Consider the following 14,881-nt stretch of genomic DNA (forward strand, 5'->3'; position numbering starts at 1 on the left):
AATCTCAATCCAAAATTTTCAATCATTGCTTTCATGAATGCAACGTCCCATAAGAGGGAGTAGAAAGAGTTCTGATCCTCTCTTTGCATACGCCGTTGCGCTACGATGCTTGTCCTACTCAGGAAATTTTTTTAAAAAGCTGTCGTAGGAGTATTGCAATAGAATTTCAGTTGTGGAAAATTTTAAATCAAAACATGACAGGCACATAGCGTGAATCTTCCCAAGAGATTGGACAACAATCGGGGAATCTCAGCGCCGTTACAAAATAACCACGGTGTAGATTTCACAAAATATGAGGCCCATCCACAACAGCCCTCCATCAGCCCATGCCTATGACATTTTTTTTCCTTTCCGAGACCCCACAGACCATAAATCACTTGCCTCAAAGGAAAATATCAAGTTACGCAGGATCAATCGAAACTTGTTTCATTCCTTCCCCGTCTCACCAACTGACCTTGATTGATCTCCCAGTTTCTGGAGGCCAAATGCTAGGTGAGTCACCTGCTGAGCCAGAAGATATCTCAATAGCTTTCAATAATTGTATGACATGCACGAGGTTCAAAAAAAGAAAGATCTAACGCGATGCATATCTGACAGAATTTAAGTTTTTTAAGCTCTAATTGATTGGCACAAAGATTTATAGTTACAACAAGGCTTCTAATATTCAAAGTAGTCCAAACAGCACAATTTAGGAAGAAACTGAGCGTAGCCTGAGCGCATTCAAACAAGACAAGATGGACTGGAAACTATTATTCTTAATTATGATATTTATCTGAGATACAAATGCATTTTTATCCCATGATAAATCTAACTTTTTGCATACAGTATTGTATCCTTACATATTCATATTAGGGGAGAGTTGCAACAATATTTTGATTTTGTAAACAGAATGAGGAAGGTTTGCTGATATTGCAGAACATAAAAATTTAATATCTGGAGAATAGCTCCGTCTTTTCCATATTTTACTATTTTGTGTAAAAACTTAAGTCCTATACTCATCCATCTTGCATTAAGTGACATAAGTGCATAAAAATTTAGAAAATTTTTATATGATATATGATTTTTGTATTTTGGGTATACTTTATACTCCCTATAGAAAATAACTCATAAGAAATCTCTTTTGTATCCGTTCCATCAAGTCCATGTATTTCTTTACAAAAGGTGCCCACACAATAGCACCATATTCAATTTGCGATCTTATTAGGGTATTATATACCTAATATTAACATTGCTTTACTATTCTGAAAACTAATTGTACTTCTTATGATAAAGCCCAATGTCCTATATACAGTTTTCACCAAGTTTTCAACTTGTGGTATGAAAGTGAATCTTTCATCAAAAGTTACTCCTATTTTGTATAATTGTTTCTTTTACCAAATGTTAACATAAGCCTTTGGTTGGGACCATGACTTTACTTACAGGGTTCCCACTCAACCGTGAAAACCTTAGAACCGTGAATAAGCCGTGAATTTCGTCTACCGCGAAAAAACCGGGAAATAGCCGTGAAATTCGTCATGAAACCTTTAAAACGTCTCAAACTTGATTTTAGATCTACGATTGACGGATCAAAAGAAAAATAGGTCAGTCACTCGCAGATACTGTACACGAATTTATCTGCACATGTATATTCGTAACGCATATATTGGTCCGTGTGTCATGACGACACAGACGTTAAAGCTGTGATTGGACGACCTTTAACCAAAGTGATCATTAACCCTGGCGAGAAATCAGACACCTCTTCACTTCCCTGTCACCCTCCATTTTCTCACTCACAACCTTTAGCCGGCCCAAAATGTTGCTAACAAGAGGCGACGTCAAAAGAGCACTTTCATTGCTGCGTTTTGCATTCCCGGCGTTTATCGCGTTTGCTATATTTTTAGTTAACGTACGGCCAGTGATTTTTATGAGATCAATATTTATTCCTAAAATGGCTTATCAAACAGACCGCGCAATTTCACGCAATTTAGACCGTGAAAACCTGGAAAAAACCGTGAATTTTATAATTTAGAGTGGGAACCCTGACTTAGTAAATAGGTATTTGTTTGTATAAATGAGAGGCTACTGTGTAAGATTGCCAAGGACTGGTAATCCCTACTTAATACTTGAGATATTTTCTAAAATGGATAATGTTGAGTGCGATTTAATTGTGAATGTAAGATTTCTCACTCATATGCAAAAGAAACTCACTTGTACTATTATCAAGACCACCTTAATTTAATTGGATAAAATTTTAACAGATTGTCCCTTTTCTAGGAGTACGATTATGTATTTAATGTTGATGTTGAAGATGGCAAACCTCCCCTCAAACTCCCATACAACAAATCTGATGACCCATGGATGGCTGCACAGAAATTCATCGAGGACAACAACCTTAGCCAGTATTTCTTGGATCAAGTAGCAAATTTCATTGTGCAAAACTCAAATCCAACTCCTACAGTTATGGAACAAGGCTCCAGCTTCATGGATCCTTTTACAGGTTAGATATCTTCCGTCATCTTTTCTGCATGGTTTAAATTTAGAAGCATTTGCTGACCTTGGTGGCGGTGGGTAATCTCCTGCTAATGTTGATGTCATGGGTTCAGTAATTGTCTAATTGGGTTTTCACCTCACATAGCGTTTAAAGTTCTTTTGGTCTGGTCTCTAGAAAACTTGAACACAAATATGCTTTGTATGATTCATCCATGGGCATCACAGGCCAGTAAGAATCTCCTGAGAAGCAAAAATATTCATGTTTCCTTATCATTCATTATGTAACATAAAATTAAAAAAGCATTCAAATCTTTCTATTGAATTTTGCATGGAGTCAATTCTTTACACTCTCCTCCTGTTTTATAATGTGTAATTCAGCATTTTTTTATAAGAGGGCATAACACCTTTTCCAAACATATTGATCTACATGCTGTGGCATTAGCCCGCTAAATCTGGTCGATTGTTCACGTAAGCCCAGACATAGGGAAAACTCCAACCGTCGGTCACAAGCTGGATCAGGGAAAGACTCCACAAACAAGAAATCAGCTCACATGAAAAAAAATTGCCAAAAAATTTACGAGTATTTTAGTTCAAAATCTATTCCAAGTGGAGTATTCTAAATCAGAAGTATTACAGAAAACAATGATAGTAATTAATTATCCCGTAGGAAACATTACCAGCTAAATACCAGCAGTATAATTTTTCTAAATTGGCCATGTCCCACTAGCCATGCGTCCACGACCAGGGCCCGAGCAGAAGAGAGACTTGGGTATTGCAGGACGAGACAGGATTGAGGGGAGGGGTTTTTCCAAGGAGCGGAGGGGTAGTCAGCCCAAGTTTCTATCCGCTGCGTCACTGCCCCTGTTGACAGGCTGCTCCACAAAACATCATCCCTGGGTTGGAGTGAACAGCATACCAGCCAGAATTTTCCCCTCAAACTTCTGGGTTGGAGACATCAGTCGAATCAGAGGGATATTCATTGGAACACAAGGAGGGGAGAGACATAGTGGGATGAGGAGTTGGAGGGAGAGATAGTTGTGATAGGACTATGGTAATACTTCTCACTCCAAACTGCATACAGAGACTCATCACCCATTTCCCCTTGCTTGCCAAGGAGTAAGTATTCCTCCGCAGTAGTCCTATATAAGTCTTGGATTGCAGGTAGGCTGGGTTCGGGGTTGGTTTCAGGTGCTTGTTTCGGATGCTGGTTTCCGGATGCAGGTTTTCCGGAGGCAGGATTTTCCGGAGACAGGATTTTGCGAGTTAGGGCCTTTGAGGAAGGGCCTTTGCGCGAAAAACCTTAGCGCAAAAAGTCCTTAGCGGGAGAAGTTCTGCGGATAAGTTCGGAGGAAGTACGGAGAAATTTCTGGGGGGGGGGTTTCAGAAATTTTGGGCGGGGGGGACACTAAAAAATGCCACAATGCTGAAGATTGGGACCAGTATTAAGTTGAAATTTGTAATAAATTAATCAATCACCTGATCAGTTATTGATAGTTCTACGTTAATAAGATTAAAAATTAAATTGATGATTTTATTGAATTTTTACGTGGAGTACTGTATGAATTACTGTATGAATGGAAAAGGAATGCGTAGGCAAGTTGCCCTTCTTGGACTTGATGATTAAGAGGAAAGACGATGGCAGTCCTGGACATATGGTGTATAGAAAGGAAACGCACACGGACCGATACCTGAACTCAGCATCACACCACCATCCCACCCAGAAGGCCTCGGTGGTAACCTCTCTACTCCACCGAGCCTTCACCATTTCCGACGCCGAATCATTAGATTCAGAGAAGAAGCACCTGACCACAGCACTAATCAGGAATGGCTACGACCGGAAATAAAATTGATTTTGAAAAAGTAAAGATAGTGGCAAAAGAGAGTCGCTACTACCCAAGGCAAATCAGAGAGGCAATTGAAATTCACAAAACATAAAATATTAACAGGGACAACGGCTGCCCAATCAGCAACGTGTGGAAGAGAGTGCTGACCAATCAGCGCACAGGGGGAGATCAGCCAGTGCTATGTAAGACGGCAAAAAATGAAAACCTCTCACCTTCGACCGGAAGATGAAAGCAGGATGGCTTTCGTAACTGTTGTCAGCCATAAACGACAGATGCAACTGGAGAACCCAAAAACTAGCAGTCATCGTGAACAACGCCGCGGAAACCTACGCATGAATTTCATATTTTACTGGTGGCTGTCCTGTTGAAGATGTGAATTTTGTTTGAATCCTTCCCAGAATGTGGATACCAATGTGAAACCGGGGTAAAGGTTCAACTGTATGATTTGCTGCATTGATTTGGATTTCCATTGTAAAGTGCTTTATGGTGATACGAGGCTAAAGATATGTGATCTTAATCTCAATGTATGAATCGTCACAGAATAGTTTTGATTAAGATTGGTTTGATGCAGCTTTCCATTCTTCTCTCTTATCCGCTAGCCTTTTCATAGCGACGTATTTCTTCTCTTTAACATCCTTTACGACCTGTCCTATGTAACTCATTCGGGGCCATCCCTTGCCCTTCTTCCTTTCCACCTGTCCTTCTATGGGTGCTTTCATCAGGCCATCGTGCCTCATAATGCGACCATCTTAGTTGCCCCATCTTCTACTTAATGTTTTTAGAAGAATCCTCTTTTCTCCCACTCTTCTAAGCACTCTCTCATTACTTACACGATGATCCATGTACATACAGATAATTGGGAGTTACTGAGTTCTTCCAAGTTGTGCCTTATTGCAGACTGCAATTTTTTCATACTATTTCTGAGTTGAGCTACCACACACTGATGCCAATGGCTCTTTTCTGCTTTCCATTATTATTCTCTGTTATCGCTTTGTGAAAGTTCATTATGTTTTGTTGGATTTTTGGAGAATTATGACCTTCTGTTTATAATGGTTGACTTTAACACTATTTCAGGAGAGAATCGGTACATTCCGGGAGGTGGTGCAGTTGCTGGAGGCCCGCATGCTGGAGATCCCAAAACAGCTTCTTTCCTTGTACAGCCAACAGCATATTATCCGCAGAAAACGTACATACAATTTGACCAGGCAAACACCAATGCCATACGTGGTAAGTTTCTCGTTGTATGTTGTCTATGTGCTGTGTATTTGTTATTTTACCTCCTTAAGGCCTCAGATGGCTATCCATTCTTGAAAATATGTTCCATTAATAATTGAAAGATTTATCAGGTAATTCAAGTCAAATGCATGAGCTTCACTGTGAGTGTTTGGAGTGCAATGGAGTTAGGCCACTTTTGAATAGTTAGAATTATTGAGTAACATGGTGCCATGGCTTATCTGTGATCCTTGTGGGCACCATCAAATGAATTGAAGTGTACTGTCATGGCTTGAAAGTCTGCTGTGGTGGTGTTTTTAATGAAGATATTTTAAGGTTATATTAACTGTAAATTCTAGTCCATATTGGCAATTAACGAATTAATAAGAAGAATGATTACAATGTTTATGAAATCTGTCGGCTTCATTGAAATATACTTTACAAACTATCAAATCATAGACAGTTTGGTGAAAAAATCTAGCTTAACAATGACAAATTTCTTACTTTTTGTGTCCTTTGAATTCAAGCACAGTTAAGCACCATTTCAAATTAATTAAGTTTTGCAATCGAAACCATTATTTTGGCTTGTGTGCATTTTCTTTAGCCATTAAACGTTTAACATTGTGTGATGCCACATGAAAAATTGGGCTCCAAAGGTCTAACTAATTGGACCAACAGAGGGTCGAATAAAAGTTTAATGTGTACAGTATCTTATATCTTCTAATGAAATGTTCCATGCTCTCCTGACATAGTTTGTATTTCACATAAATGTTGTATGTTAACACCAAAAAGCAACAAATGGACTTACAGCTCATTTGATTTATCTTTGGTATATCCCATTGTACTAGTTTCACCATATGTACTTAGAATTATGAATTGTTTTTTGTCTTTTGTGACAATCAAAATATAAATATCCTTCCTAACCACAGTATATCAATCATGAGGATATTATAATCAGCATTAGTTAGGCTATTGTGGTTTTGGCATCAGAATGACATTATACAGTTATTTGCCTCTTTTGTAGAAAAACTTCATGATTTCAATCACCATATAAGCCCTAGTCCTGAGTATGGAAGCATTCAAAATGAAGTGCTTGATGAGCTCATGAAGATATCTGCTTTGGATTCAGCTGCTCCGCTTGCTTCTGATAAACATGTTGAGGCTCTCAAGTGCATGCTGAGGTGGCCGTTGGGTGAGTTTGTCCTTTGATCATTGTAATATTATTAAGAAAATTTTTTTTACTTAGTGTCAGGTAGATGATTTACATTGCTGAAAATTCAGTTTTTAGCTAGCTTCAATGGTGCATAAATATTAAATTTAGTATATTTATTTGTATGAATATCTGTTCAAGGTGTAACGTGTGACTAACAAGTAAGTTAGTAAAAATTGGCTTAGGTGATTCTTAAATTTTCCTCCTGAAACATTTATCTCTAGAACCCAAATCCATTTAACACGAATTTCAAACACACTTGATAAATATTCGGAACGAAAAATGGGGAGCGACGACGCGTAATACCGAATGCCACTGTTTCCATTACATGACCCCTTTTTGTTTATTTTTTTGTTGTCATTAAGAATTATTATTTTACTCCCATTGTTTTCTACAATCATCATGGAGAATTGTTCAGGCCGTTTTACATGGTACACGGAATTGTGCAATCTGACGTACGTGCGAAGGCACAATCAAAATTGCGTTGTGTAAAGCGGTGAATTGCTAGAACACATGCGAGAATGTGAGGCGGCAAAATAGCCCCTGTTCTAGTTTCGTTCATGCATTCGCGCAATTCCACGCCATTTTAGAAATTAATGCAGCTCAAAACCTGCGCAACTCTGTGCCCCGTGTAAAATGGCCTTTACACACCTTTTCTGGAAAGTTTGATAATGCATTCCACAATAGAGAGACAATTTTCACCTGTGTTTATTGCTTTCACTTATCTCTGCAAATGGTTATGAGATTTCTGACATTGAAATATTGACATTGATGTCAGCTGCTGTAAAATAGTGTTTTATGGGAGCCCACGCTGTTTTATCATCACTACATTATACTTAATCAGTGAATTTTTATTCAGGAAGTGTGATTTAAGGCATCCAGAAGAGATCACCATTTCTTAAATGGTCACTAGTAATAGCTTCATGCACAAAGGAAATTTTTGTAAAGAACATACAGGCATCCCTCGAGTTACGTAAGAGATGCGTTCCGACAGACTCTGCGTAAGTCGAAATTTACGTAAGTCGAACATTCTGCGTTAGTGCTTCGGAAATTTCGATCGGTGCGGTGAATTCTCAGCGGAGAAATGCGCGGTAAATTCTCAGTGAAGTTTCATTCAATTCACTGCGATACTCATGAACTCTACCGCGTATTCTTACGTTATTAGATACAAAAGCGATAAACATTAATATAGTGAGTTGCATCTCGAGCATTGCCAATCAAAATGCGTAATATTATTCCCAGAGTTGACCGATCGCGTGGATTCGGGAAAGTACGGTATCTAAACGCTACATTACTGAACTGAATACTTAAATTGATTCATTATGTTATACTGCGATCTAAGGGCTCAAAGAATGCATCGTCTACCTACTTATAATCATTATATCTTCTGCCTTTTATATATTACGTTGATCGATGAATCTGGTGGTTTCACTGTCACAGTTAATACACGTAGGAGTGTCTAGGATTACGAGCAAATAACACACAAAAAATACCAGTAAATTACTATATTCTTTGATACATTCACACGCACATACACATCTTTCACGCACGGAAACATACTTTCATTCTCTCATATATCAGTAAAATGACGTGAAAATATCATCATTTGAATATTTACTTCGCTGGAAACATCGAAGAGTATTTCCAAAGCACGAAGCTAATTAAAAGTGAGCTTTTATTCAGCCAACTCCGTCATTAACGTGCAACAAAGTTAGTGCGGAAAGCTTTCAATGACACAATATTCATTTACAGTTGCACACAATATGAGATGACGAGAAAATGCAGCTTAATAAAATTTTCCGCCAGAAACATGTAAGCAATTACGCAATTAATATCGTGTGCCAACTTTTTCTTAACTTTTTCGCGGCGTTCATTGCCAACACTCAAAATTTCAATGCCGGTACGTGGGTACTAATCAATTCTTTTCCGCAATAAAGATTTCTGCTTGAACTTCATTTTCTTTTAATTCCACAGATGGAAATGTCCAAACTTAAGGATACAATTTTTAAATAATTGAAAGTCGGAGATCGGGTGTGCAAGCTGTATAACAAGTTGTATCGTACAGGAATGAGCGCAACCACATCCATCGCTAGAACTGCAAATTTTCACGTTTATTGCTGACTTGGGATTTATAAGCGATTTTTCTACAGAAATTAATGAAAATTCCTTCGAGGAATGACAAAAATGGGTCACTTTGTTATTTTTAGCACGTAAAAAACTCGATAACTATTCGATATTTTTTCTACCATAGCTTGTACGAGCGAATATCTACTTCTTCGCGCTCGAATTCGAAAATTAACGTAATCATTTGAAATACAGTTCTCGCTTACGCAAGTACGGATTTACGTAAGTCGAGGCATACGTAACTCGGGGGATGCCTGTATTTTAAGGTAACTGTTTTAAATATTTGGCTTACTACATATGTAAATGCTGAGCACCTATAACTTTACCACTATCTCTCACCTTGATCCTCGCCATTACTTTTCTCTAATTGGTCTGAAAATACTGCTGTATTCCCTCTTACACATAATTGGACTTTTCTTAACCCTTTTGAGTGCCAACCAATTTTCTAGGTACTATATTAAAATTGCCTTGGCATGTTTACTGATTTTGAAGTAGTTGAGGCAAAATACATATTACTTAGGTCTCAAATGCAAGGGAAGGTAAATTTTCAAAAACTCAAGGAAAACTTTTACAAGGATTATATTATTTGATGAATTTTTTTTACAAGATATGAGTTCGGTAATAATTCAAACGTATATAATGTTGAAAGAAATCAGTACATACTGACTTCTAGGAGGAGCGCTATCTCACTCCTGGCAGTTTTCGTCAGGGCAAGGATGGGAGTGCGATATTGCTCCCTGGCACTCTAAAAGTTAATGAGCGTTACTTAAATCCATATTCACCACCATAAAAGCACTGTTATCTCAAGTTATTAACCAATGCACCCAAAAGAGGATTTACATGCTATATGCAAGAAGAAGAATTATTTTATTTAATACTAGTGAGGAAAAATGTAATTATTTACAATTTTAACACGTAATAAATAAATAAAAATCAGTTAAAATGTTTTGAGCTTTTACAAAAATCTCATCCTCACTTATAAAATTTTATACCTAGTGGTAAACATGTAGAGCAATACAAGGAACATCTGAAATTGGCAATGGGACATTTTTTTCCATGCATAGTTTTAGGTTTGTAGTTGAGTCCCTTGGTTCTAGAGTAATGATATATTAATTTTAATCGAATTTTTCATCATATTGCAATGCATTAATGAATTTCATGAAGGGTGGCATGCTTAAAAATTCCTGGTTGCAGGAGATCCTCAAGACTAATTTTTCGGAGATAGATTTCTGCTAGTAGTTCTCATGCTCTTGGCTTCCAAATACCAATGAGCTTTGCATTAATATATTCTACTGCTCTGTGTATTTAATGCCTAGCATAAATGATATAAATTGAATATTGGCATTTTGTATGATGATATATTTAAGTTTTCTATTTCTGTATTCTTACAAGGATATATAGCCAAAGCGCTTTGGAATCAAATGACGAAGTTATTTTTTGAAAGTACTGAGAAAAAGTGTTACAATTTTCTTCCCCAAATGCTGGGGTTTGAGTGAAAAATGCAAGTTAAGATCTGGTGCAGCATCACTCTCATTCAGTGCTGTCTCCGTTCATCAATCTGTTGTGGCCATGCACGAAGGAGCTTGCCGCATAGCAATTGTCACTTTTGCTGCAGGCAACAGCAAGGAACATCTGTGATAAAGAGAGGGGAAAATCTGTTAAAAAGAGAGTAGGTGGTCTGTGGAGAGAATCTGATGCTGGGAAAACCTGGTTGAATAGATATTTTGAGGAAAAGAAGGTAGGAGTCATATAATACTGGTTCGAAGCACCGTTTTTAGAGCTGGGATGGAGTTTGTTCATCCTAGCTCTTCCAAAGAAAACGTAAGGTGGCATGATAGTTAGCATAATCAGTACATGCATGATATATATTTGTGCTGTTATCTATCATTTTCCCTTCGCTTCCATGAAATGCATTGCTACTTCGGAAAATCACTACATAAATATTTATCACGTACCCTCAGTAACAGTCACTGTCTATTTCAAAATTCCAGGGTGGTTGTGAAGAAATTCCTGGGGCACATGTTGCAGCTCATTTAACAATCCTTTCATTTCATAATATTTTACGGGAGTCTAGCAAACAATCAAAGCCCTTCATATTCATAGAAGCATTCACGGATTTATGAAATCCAAACCTAACAGGTCGGGTGGCAATGAAGTCTGTGATGTGAAAATGAAATCCCTGATTCCATGTCGTAAGTCTCTATTTGGAGGTACCTTGTAAATCCATAAAATAGGCTGAAAATAGAAAAATATTATTCTAAGGGACTTATCTGTTTGAGTTCAGACATTTAATCATGATTCTGTAAAATAAAAGACAGGAAAATGAAATTATCACTAATGGGACTTGAACCGAGGATGCCCACGACCCCCATGACTAAAGTGTCAGATGCCAGGCTCCTATGCACTTGCGGTAGATTGATGAAGGGAAATAGTATTGAACCGGAATGATGCTGTACCGAATCTTTATGTACTTGTGTTTTTCTCTTGAGCTCAAGCATATGGGGGAGAAAGCCATGATACTTCTTCTTCACTTTCTCTATACTTTTGGAAAATGACTATTTCATTGATTCCCAAACATCACTTTGATGATATTTCCTGAAGACTAAAATTTCCATTTGCTCTTCATTTATTTTATTCAGACAAGCTGCATCCTGTTCTGGATTTGACTAGACTGGCAGTAAGGAATAAGACCATCAACCAGGCCCTTTTTGACTCTCCTCAAGATAGCGAATTTGTAATTGGTGTCCTCCAGAAGGTGTTGGATGTATCTCCAGCCACGACTGCTCCTCTTCTAGCTTTTGCTTTACGTCTTACTGTGAACATGTTTGCCCATGTTTATGGTGAGAAATTAGCCATTGACCACTGGTCCTTCTTTTTGTCTTCATTGCTCGCCCTTTCTCCAGATTCTATTGGAATAAACGATGTTGAGGACACCAATGGAGTGCAGTCTTTGCTCAGATCTGGTCCTGTCCAAGTAAGTATCTTTGCTTGGATTTAATAAAGCTCCAACCTTTTCCTGCTGGAAATTCTTCTGGTTAATGATCTTGTTAGTATATTAATACTTAATTGCATCGTTTATTTTTAGAGTAAGTGACTCATATTCTTTATAAACTCATTATAAGAGCTTCTATTCATGGGAAGTGAACATTTTCACTCTTCTAGTATATTTTATCACACTTATGCTCTCAATAATTTTATTGATTTACTGTGTATGAGTCGATGTTAATGTATTCAAATGGGGAAAATTTAGCAATGATAGTTCAGCAGCAATGAGTAGTTTATATCTTTCATTTTATTAGTTCCTGGTACATAATTTGCTTAAATGCATAGTTTGTGGCTCTTAATTAAAGTTAATTGCAATCATAAGCATAGCAAAGATGGAAATATTTTAAAAGCTTGCAGCTAATGAAAATACCAAAATATAACTCCGTTTTTCTGAACATGTTTATTTCAATACACTGCTCTGTAAATACATAATACTCTTTTCAAGAACCTCACTGGTCCTGCCCTGCACTGCAGATTGGGAATGTAATGCTTCCTCTGCATCCATATTTATTTGGGGGCTACTGCTCCTCCCTGACCCATTGGTGATGCACATGTTGGAATTCCTTGATGGGAGCACTGCAGAAGTAAATAGGATATGGTGTTGGCAACCATAGGCTTCCTTCCTTAACACTAGGATGATGGGGACTGACCAGAATATAGCCTTAGAGTCCCGCCAGAACTGCCACTTACCAGAGGCTTGAATGAACAGCTCTGGATAGCTAATGATTTCATGTTTCAAACATGTTGTTTTGCGCATTCATATTTCAATGACATGTCATTGAAGAATTGCTTCACATGATCCTGTCAAATACACACTGCTGCTAACTGTACCATTGTTAATCAACTTAAAGAGTGGCTAATTAAGTAGGCAAGCTCTGAAACTTCTCAATTTTGAGTTTGTGATTACAGAAGACTGACTAGTGTCAATCAAGTTAGAATTTCTTGTTTTCAGTGGAGATTGAGTGGCATAACTTGTGACACTAACTTTGCAAGTAATGCAAAGTTAGTGTCACATTTTTTTTACCTTGTGTATTGATTTTGTGTGATGGTTCAAGAGTCAACATGTTTTTCTCTGCAGCAGTTATGTTTCCAAAGCCAGACTAACGAGCAAGAAAGTAAAAGAATCGACACTGTTTGGTTTTGGGTGGTTGAGTGGGTTTAAGGAGTTTCATTGTAATCCTGTAAAAATATCCTTCAAGTATGCCGTAGTTCAAGGTCTCATTTTATCTTTCAGGTTGCTTTATCCACACTTCTACTTAACCTGTCTGTGGCATTTAGTGGAAAATTAGGAAGTTCAGTGGAATTCTCTCAGCAGCGAGAAAAGCTCCTTGAAGTATCTATAGAAGTTGTTTCCAGAGTGAAAGATTCTGAAGCACAATTTCGAGCAATAGTGGCTTTTGGTACTCTGATCTCCACCTATGTTTCTACTCCCACATGTCTTCGAAATGAAGAAACTCGATCATCAATGGCAAAAATGTTGGGTGTAATCTCTGAAGAAGCAAAACCACCCAAATTGAAAGAATGTGCATCTCAGCTCAAGAAACAGTTAGTGTGTTGATGAACATGCTGTTATACTCAGTGCTTATGGAACTGCTTGTCCAATTATTCCATGTATGTCTGTGCGAAAATTAGAAAAAATAACAACTGTTTTTGTGTGCATATTTTCAGACATACATTCAAGTATCCTTTGGGGTCTCTTCTTTGTCGGACTAACGGACACGATTATTAAAATAAAAATATATTTATAAATATACATTCTCATGGCATACAGACATTATTTTTATAGATATTACCGCTCATCACGGTAAGTGGGCCAGCTTCCTTCAGTCAGTCTTGGTAATTAATTGGCGTTCTCGCACGCGTCAATCCAATCGTTGTAAACGTCAACGGGCTCGCTGAGAATGTTAATGGTAGTTTGGAAGTCTTCTAGACAAACTCGGCAAGTAACTCTCGCAGTGTTCCGACACTTGTCCCTGAAAACACAGAAAAATAAAACGAAATTAGAGTAAGTCCCACAGTCGGAAAATATTAGAATATCTTATATACCCATAGTTTTTTACTACTAACATCTTCACTTCACACGATTTTTCGTGGTTACAGAACGGACAATTGAATTGCGTATCCAAAGGCTCGATGGCTTTCCTTTTTGGCGGAGGTTTGCGGTTGCTCTTGCGACGACCCATTCCGCTTCCTCAAAAAGTTGCGGGCTGAAAAATTGCTAGACACAAGTAGAAACAACCGGAAATTTCTCACTGCATTAAAAGACGGCTTCACAATAAACTTCGAAAGAGGAATGTACAAATATTCTTTCAGCCTTCGAATAACCTTCTTTCACAGTTTGTTGGTTTAAGATTTCGGATGTAGGGCTTCACCTGTTTCCTTGTCATTGATCATATAAGAGCAAGTGAGGTCCAATTCCATTCAGGAAAAAGAGGAGTGTTGTCGCTTCAGTGGGCTGTTTAAATGCTTGATTTATAAGGAAAGTTGGAATTAAATAATTTTATGACACAGTATAATAATTATTTCCTTCCAAATTTGTCATATATACAAAAGGAAATCAAGGTTTTGGTGGAGGGTTATACAGTAGCTCCACTACGGCATTTTATAGCACTTTCAAAGGGCTGTGTTCGTGTCGTGCCATCTACGGTTGCATAAGTTTTGAAAACAGTAGCCGTATGATATTCCATCACTTGGATCAATACCTAAGATTGAGGACGTTACGTCAGGTTGTCAATATTTTATGCAATTTTTGTCTTATATTTTGCCTTGTACGCGATAAAGTTTTGTGTTGAGGGGAAATGGCGACAAAAACAAGAAGTGAAACATGTTCTTACTAATATGAGATGTGTCATGGTGATAATGTAGTGAAATATGTGAGTTATACGACTTTTATGAGAATCATAACTTCATGCGTAGGCGTGCAGTCAGGAATACCAATCGAGAGTCTATTACACTGGTTTAACGGATTTCACTATGT

At 37.7% G+C, this 14,881-nt stretch overlaps 2 protein-coding genes across 3 annotated transcripts in view; one reads left to right on the plus strand and one right to left on the minus strand.

The window, feature by feature from the left end:
- Positions 1-13,657, plus strand: part of LOC124157095 (phospholipase A-2-activating protein) — a 32,963-nt gene extending 19,306 nt beyond the window's left edge. Inside the window, exons 8-12 of the mRNA XM_046531587.1 lie at positions 2,254-2,476; positions 5,388-5,540; positions 6,550-6,717; positions 11,499-11,833; positions 13,139-13,657. Of these exons, the coding sequence (XP_046387543.1) occupies positions 2,254-2,476; positions 5,388-5,540; positions 6,550-6,717; positions 11,499-11,833; positions 13,139-13,462 (1,203 nt within the window). The 3' untranslated portion in view covers positions 13,463-13,657. The remainder of the gene's footprint in view (positions 1-2,253; positions 2,477-5,387; positions 5,541-6,549; positions 6,718-11,498; positions 11,834-13,138) is intronic.
- Positions 9,423-14,292, minus strand: LOC124157116 (transcription elongation factor 1 homolog). Of its 2 annotated transcripts, none has more exons than XM_046531623.1 (3): positions 13,972-14,289; positions 13,698-13,877; positions 9,423-10,491 (listed from the first exon to the last, which is right to left on the minus strand). In XM_046531623.1, exons 1-2 carry the CDS (start codon positions 14,085-14,087, stop codon positions 13,745-13,747), a joined length of 249 nt encoding a protein of 82 aa, XP_046387579.1. In that variant the 5' UTR covers positions 14,088-14,289; the 3' UTR covers positions 9,423-10,491; positions 13,698-13,744. The 2 variants fall into 2 exon arrangements, with proteins under 2 accessions (XP_046387579.1, XP_046387586.1); XM_046531630.1 differs by lacking the exon at positions 9,423-10,491 and adding an exon at positions 12,134-12,480 and having other exon boundaries at positions 13,972-14,292.
- Positions 14,293-14,881: the final 589 nt, after the last annotated feature.

Source organism: Ischnura elegans, chromosome 1 (genome assembly GCF_921293095.1).
Source record: "Ischnura elegans chromosome 1, ioIscEleg1.1, whole genome shotgun sequence".
Lineage (NCBI taxonomy): Eukaryota > Metazoa > Arthropoda > Insecta > Odonata > Coenagrionidae > Ischnura > Ischnura elegans.

Bases quoted from the DNA above. Each gene is read 5' to 3' on its own strand.
- LOC124157116 (XM_046531623.1), bottom strand. From the start codon at position 14,087: ATGGGTCGTCGCAAGAGCAACCGCAAACCTCCGCCAAAAAGGAAAGCC. The intron at 13,878-13,971 runs GTTAGTAGTAAA...CTGTGTTTTCAG, and splicing joins AAATCGTGTGAAGTGAAGAT to GGACAAGTGTCGGAACACTG.